The sequence below is a fragment of the Triticum dicoccoides genome, chromosome 6A (assembly GCF_002162155.2).
Source record: "Triticum dicoccoides isolate Atlit2015 ecotype Zavitan chromosome 6A, WEW_v2.0, whole genome shotgun sequence".
Taxonomy (NCBI): domain Eukaryota; kingdom Viridiplantae; phylum Streptophyta; class Magnoliopsida; order Poales; family Poaceae; genus Triticum; species Triticum dicoccoides.
In genome coordinates, this window is record NC_041390.1 from 559,440,910 (window position 1) to 559,447,676 (window position 6,767).

Sequence of the window (6,767 nt, forward strand, 5' to 3'; positions counted from 1 at the left end):
TATACGAGTTGGCGCGGCGTGCTTTTCGTTGAACGAGCATGAAATTCAATTCACATTTGCTTTGCTATCTACCTTGACAGAATCAACCGTATACTTATGATTTTGTGCTATTGTTTAGCTTGTTTGATCGCGTAAAGAATCTGGATGGGGACGGGTCGCTGTAGCCCCAGTTCCAAAGCAATGATGGGAGGATTTAGGAGCAGGATGTGGACGCCTTGAACCCGGTCAAGATGTCACCCACTTTTCTCCGTCAGCTTGCGCTGGACATTATTAGCTCTGCCACGTCACCCATCCAGTCATAAGAGAATCATACCTAGTGACCGATTGGATACATGATTGGAAACTATACTAAGCTAGTGTTCAGAAACTGGGGTTTTTTGTTTTCCAGCTTTGTGTGATCGATTCAGAACGTTCTAACGGTGTTGTTACTCTGACGTGTTTGCAGCTTGGATGAAGGCACCATCGAGGCGCTGTTCGGCACCGCGGCGGTGAACCGCAAGACGAAATCCGCGGACGCCAAGGACGCGTCGAGCGGCCTCGGGCGCTCGACCTCGGAAGAGCAGATATTCCTGATTGAGCCACGCAAGTCGCACAACATCTCCATCATCCTCCGGTCCCTCACCGTGGGGCGGGACGAGATCATCGACGCGCTGCGTGATGGCAACACCGAGCTCGGCACGGACGTCCTCGAGAAGCTGTCCCGGCTCAGCATCTCCAAGGAGGAAGAGGCCACCATCCTGAAGTTCTCTGGGAACCCCGACAGGCTTGCCCCCGCAGAGGCCTTCCTTCTCCGGCTCCTGCTCGACGTGCCCAACCCGTTTGCCCGTGTCAATGCACTGCTATTCAAGGTAAACTACGGTTCTGAGATTGCTGTGCTCAAGCAATCGCTCCAGACCTTGGAGATGGCGAGCCAGGAATTGAGGACAAAGGGGCTGTTCTTTAAACTCCTCGAGGCGGTGCTCAAGGCGGGCAACCGGATGAATGCCGGCACGGCGCGGGGGAACGCGCAGGCCTTCAACCTCACAGCACTGCGCAAGCTCAATGACGTGAAGAGCACTGATGGAGGCACCACGCTGCTCCACTTTGTCATCGAGGAGGTTGTGCGCGCAGAGGGGAAACGCCTTGCTGTCAACCGCAACTACAGCGTCCGCCGCTCTGGTAGCCTCTCCAAGAGCAGCATTGTTGGCGGAATTTCAGCAGCTGGCTCCGCTGGCCAGGGGCCATCACGCGAGGACAGGCAGAACGAGTACTTGAACCTAGGATTGCCCATTGTTGGAGGTCTCAGCAGTGAGTTCGCCAATGTGAAGAAGGCTGCGACTGTGGACTACGATGTGACTGCCAATGAATGCGCAATCTTAGGCAACCGACTCGTGGGCATCAAGAAGCTCCTGGAGACCTGCGGGGACGATGGATTCTCAAGAGGGTTGAGAGGCTTTGTCAATGCTGCGGAGCAAGAGCTGAAGGCACTGAGTGGAGTGCAGGAGAAGGTCCTTGATCTGGTTCAGCGGACAACGGAGTACTACCATGCAGGTGCTACCAAGGACAGGAATGCTCATCCCCTCCAGTTGTTCGTCATTGTGAGGGACTTCCTGGGGATGGTGGACCAGGCATGTGTGGACATCAAGAGAAGACTGCAGCAGCAAAAGAAGCCAACACCCCCATCATCACAGCAAACAACAGCGGCGGCCTCGACGGCCGCTAAGGGGGCAGCTGATGGTGCTAAGGCGGTGGCTGGTGGTGCGGCGGCAGCACCACCGGCTCACAAACCGCCACCAGAAGAAGCAGATAGCAAAAGGAAGAGGGTCATGCCAAGATTCCCAAACTTGCCAGCGCACTTTATGAAGGACGGCGCAGACTCAGATTCAAGCAGTGATGAGGAATAGAATGTATGGAGAGGTGTAAATGGAGATTGTTTGCATTGGCTTGAATTGGTTGTTTTGGAGGTTTAGGTTAGCTGCAGACTGTACATAAGGAAATTGTTTATGTTGGTTCTTTTCTCCAGTTCTTTACATGAGATCCATGTCGGCAACAGTAGATACAATTACATATATCCAGAAATTGAATTTGATGTGCAGATATCAACAAACCATAAAAAAAATGATATTTTAGCTAACTGGTAACCATTTGTCCATGGTACAACAAAGAATTGCCTACCTACAACAAATGACCAATGTGGTACTTACAATTTACAGGCTTTCAGCCAGCAAGCTCACTTAGCGGTACTCGATCCATGACGCTGCAAGCAATTTGTGCATTTTTCTGGAGAACCGGATCTATATCTGGCAATTTTGGAATCTGGAATATAACACAGCGAGTATTATGCAATGTAATGCAGATCATAGTATAGTATAATCGAGCTTAAGGACTGTAAGGTTGCCCAGAAAAGTAAAAAAGGAACAGTATTAACATATCATCGAACTTAAGGAACAAAACAAATCAAGTACATATTACCATGAAAATTGACAACAAAATTAACAACACGTTGGAGATATACAGAATCTGCACACCCAATAACATACCTGAGCTAGTAAATCCATCGTTCGTCTCAGCAGACGGGCTAAATCTCCATCATCCATTGCAGAGTCCATCATTATCTCCCTCCATGTCAACCCTGACGCCCAGGCTTCAACCATTCCAGCAAACTGGGTATCTATTTCGCAAGGTATCTGTACGCCAAGAAGCAAGTGAATGAGAAAAGTAACAAGGGCAACTATTGATTTAAAGACACAGGAGAATAGGAACATCATGTGCCAAACCTTTACGCCATGTTTCTCTTGGAGATCGAGGAGTGAGTTTCTCTGCTCTTCTAAATAGTTTATGACACCAACAACAACTGAAGATGGTTCATACACAAAACTGCAAAATTTTAAACAATCACCATGGTGCCTAAGAAAACACATGAGGAAGTATTTTTATTCAAAAACGTTGACAATTTTTGGGCTGGAGATTGAATACACTGGAGTTCTCACTTTAAGTAAATGATAACAGAAACTATTACTGGCTGCACCTTCTATGGTATCACTTTAAGTAAATGATAACACAAAATATTACTGGCTGCACCTTCTATGGTATGAACATATTTGTCACTCAATAGGCCACGGCAATATATGGTGACAACTGATTGGATAAACATTTTTTATTGATGATGAAGCATATTGATCAACCATTGGAGAGTTCAGTTCATGTACTCGTGTAAATATTAACTGCATCAATACAAAGCTTATTTGGGGCAGCAAATATGCTGGTCCGCAATTTAGCACAGCACGTGGGATTGATGGTCCAATTGATTTATATTATATGCCAGTGTATTTCCACAGATTCGGGCCACAACATGAAGGATAGGGACAGCTGTACAGGTATAAACATGACATAACAGGAGGCTTTACAAGCCAATAGCCATAGCAAGTTGTAAGCATGAGAAATAGGTGCCGTTGTTGAAATGTGTACCTGCTATTCTTCCAAGGACGAAGTTTGATCCCTTCTGACACTAAGCTTCCACACACTGCTGCCAGTTGAGATGGCTTCAGATCCAAAAGGACCTTGTTCCTAAGAACCATAGCAAGCCAGAGTTCGTTTTCCCCTCGTATGGCTGCGGCCGTTTCACCCAAAGGATAGATTACTTGGGTGTTGATATCTAACACTCTAGCCTCTTGTATGACTTTGCTAATCTGGTAAACATCCATTGAGAGAATCAAAAATTAATGTCTGAGAAACTACTTACCGAGGACAAGCATAAGGCTGTAACTTAGTATTGTGCAATCATACTGGTTATCCACAAGATCCTGAATGCTTTCACCAAATCATGGCATTTTATAGAGAAACAGCATATATTTTCAACAAAATATTACACATGAGATGGTTCAGAGGGAGTGTTTAATTAGTGTAGTGGAAGAATGAAAGGTGGTCAAGGAGCACTGGCTGGGGCTGAATGGGGGCACGATAGGAAGCAACAGGACATGCTACAATGACTTCAATATATTTTCGGTCTCATGTGGTTCAGTTACGTAGTTAATTAATGCATGAAGTGGAAGTAACTAACTCAATGTACTCTATACATATAATGATACGATACAAAAAATACCAGAGTGCTTTCAACAACTATATAGTTCAATTAGATAGGTTCATCAAACATATAAAAGCATACATGGTTACCTGCAAAAATTCTTTCCAACCAGTTGGTTCAATTTGCATTATGCGTCTAGTCAAACGACGGGATCTAGCTTCCAAACGCTCAATCTTTTCTTTTGTAAAGTTTCTCATGTCAATGATCTTTTGAAATTCTCTAAAACCCTTAGTACTTCTGATTGTTTTCTTCAATTGTGAAACCTTCCTCCTCTGTTGCTTGTGAGATTCTACAGCGGCCTGATGTTCCTGGGAGAATCGTTCCACCTGTGAAGAAAGAGTAACAAAAAAAAGTTCAATGCTAACAGAAATGCAAGTTGCAAGTTCAATGCCAAAACGTCAACAGAACTGCAAGTTGCTAGTTCAACGCCAAAACGTCAACAGAACTGCATGCTAAAACGTCAACAGAACTGCAAGTTGCAAATGATAATGCATAACTTCATACCAGACATGATTTGAATAGCATTAAATGATAATATATGAAATGAGGATGTGCATGTTACGTTGGTTATCTATTAACATTAGAAGGAACTGTCAGTACTCAGTAGCAGTGTATTACTGGTCTGACGACATGATTGACCAACCTATTAGAAGACACAAATGAAAAGAACTGGCAGTACTACGGTATATTACTCCTAGAGTCATATGGTCCGACCACTATGATTAAACAACCTATTACAAGACACAGATGGGAGAAATGAACACTTAGTGAATCTTGTGAGAAATCAATATCTTTTAAAGATAGTACTCCCTCCAATCCAAAATAAGTGTCGCAGTTTTGAACTGGGGTTAGTTCAAAACTGCGACACTTATTATGGATCGGAGGTAGTAACAGATAACTCTAATTTACAATAAAAGCACGAAATATTGGGAAAGCCAAGGAGTAAGTGCAAACCTTGTCGTCTTCTGAGAGGCTATTAAGCACAGGAACATTTAGACTCCACGACCATGTGTCTAGGGATCCGTCCATGCATAACAAAAAACCATGTTCTGATTTTGCGATTTTATCCCAGATCATGTCTTCACGCAAAAGGAGCTGCTTCAGGGTTTCTCTAGGGAGTGGCCCACCCTCCACTGAAGGAACAGCAGGTAGACCTGTCTGGTAAACAGTTTTTATCCATTTTTCTGTGAATAGATACCATGAATTATCTGAACTCAAAGCAACATAGTATGATGGGCAAAGAAGTTGTCCCTCGCTATCAAATTCCTGCTTGCCTGGACCAATAGAATCATCTTCCAGCTGCAATAGTTATTTTCATAAGAACACACGAGGAGGACACTAGGACAGAAATCACAAAGACAAAGTGGTAGAGAAAAACTTCAATAATTCATATCTTGGGGCATGTCTAACAAAAATGTAGATATACAAACAGCAAAGGATGTAAACTACTGCGGTTCAGAACTTTCATTTTTGCAGTATCCGATAATTAATGCTTGTCATTTGACAAGAACGTGCACAACAAGAGACGTAAACAATCCCAAAGTGAAACCATGAAGCTTTTCCCTCTACAACTCTCATGCAATGAAACTTACTCACTCACCATGCTGGCAATCTTTTGATCATCAAACGAGCTGAGGCTTCCAATAAAAACAGCAGGAATCGTGTGGTGAACTGAATCTTTATCTTTATACTGCAAGCACATGAAAGGGAGGTAACCACTTTCAAACTCTTCTAATTGAGTTTTCCATGCAGCCATTCTCTCTAGTTCCATCCTCTTTTTCAGTTCATTTCGTATCTTCTTCTCTTCCTGAGGAACAAGTGCATAGAACATATAAGGTCTAATAATACATCATAAGCAGTACCTCGGTCAACAAGTTATGAAAAAAAAACTTTAATTATGTAATACCTTCTACTCGAATTCTTGGAAGTGTCCATGAGTTAAAAGAGACTGGGTTTTGAAGTTGATGGATCATTTTAGGTTTTAAATTTTAACATTTATAGGCAAAGCCATATGTCAATATTAGCATGCTAGGTAAATTCAAGTGCCCACATGGTGGGGGTTTTCTAGAGCACGAAGGATGGCTTCACATGTTTGCATTAAGATAGAAAGGGTTTCAGTGTGTCGTTTTGGTTTGTTGTAAACAAAACAAAAAATACTCCTCAGTTGCCAATGAGATGAATTGCCCGGCAAAAGATCACCAACCTAATCCTAAACTAAGCCCTGAAAGAAATAGAAGTTGATAGACAGACTGAAACAAGAGGACTGCTCAAAACAAAAGGGGGCACATGTATACCTTAAGGAGAAAATTCCTTATTTGACACTATCTTAAAATCTGCTTCCTTATTTGACACTGGAAAAGTTTTTCTTCCCTATTTGACACAAGTTCTAAATTTTATTCCCTATATGACATTTCCGTCCATTTTGAGCCTAAATGACACCTGAAAAGACTCTTTTGCCCCTCATGTGGTATGTGTGTGGGGGGCAATAGCGCACACACGCAGCATCAGTGCGAGGGCAGGAGAACACACGCAGCAACACATACACATGCACCAACACACACGCACGCGCACACACACGCAACAACATGCACGCGCACGTGCACACACACACGCAACAACACGCACGCGCACGTGCACACACACACACACGCACACACACGCAGCAACACACATGCACGCGCACACACACGCAGCAACACACACG

At 43.7% G+C, this 6,767-nt stretch overlaps 2 protein-coding genes across 2 annotated transcripts in view; one reads left to right on the plus strand and one right to left on the minus strand.

Annotated features, from left to right (window-relative positions):
* Window positions 1–2,005, plus strand: part of LOC119317910 (formin-like protein 16) — a 4,321-nt gene extending 2,316 nt beyond the window's left edge. The window contains exon 2 of the mRNA XM_037592412.1: window positions 446–2,005. Within this exon, the coding sequence (XP_037448309.1) occupies window positions 446–1,883 (1,438 nt within the window). The 3' untranslated portion in view covers window positions 1,884–2,005. The remainder of the gene's footprint in view (window positions 1–445) is intronic.
* A 15-nt stretch (window positions 2,006–2,020) lies between these two features.
* LOC119317909 (DExH-box ATP-dependent RNA helicase DExH15 chloroplastic-like) overlaps window positions 2,021–6,767 on the minus strand; it is an 11,740-nt gene continuing 6,993 nt past the window's right edge. Inside the window, exons 10-16 of the mRNA XM_037592411.1 lie at window positions 5,664–5,870; window positions 5,018–5,362; window positions 4,153–4,389; window positions 3,448–3,668; window positions 2,757–2,856; window positions 2,520–2,666; window positions 2,021–2,295 (exon numbers count right to left, since the gene is read on the minus strand). Of these exons, the coding sequence (XP_037448308.1) occupies window positions 2,197–2,295; window positions 2,520–2,666; window positions 2,757–2,856; window positions 3,448–3,668; window positions 4,153–4,389; window positions 5,018–5,362; window positions 5,664–5,870 (1,356 nt within the window). The 3' untranslated portion in view covers window positions 2,021–2,196. The remainder of the gene's footprint in view (window positions 2,296–2,519; window positions 2,667–2,756; window positions 2,857–3,447; window positions 3,669–4,152; window positions 4,390–5,017; window positions 5,363–5,663; window positions 5,871–6,767) is intronic.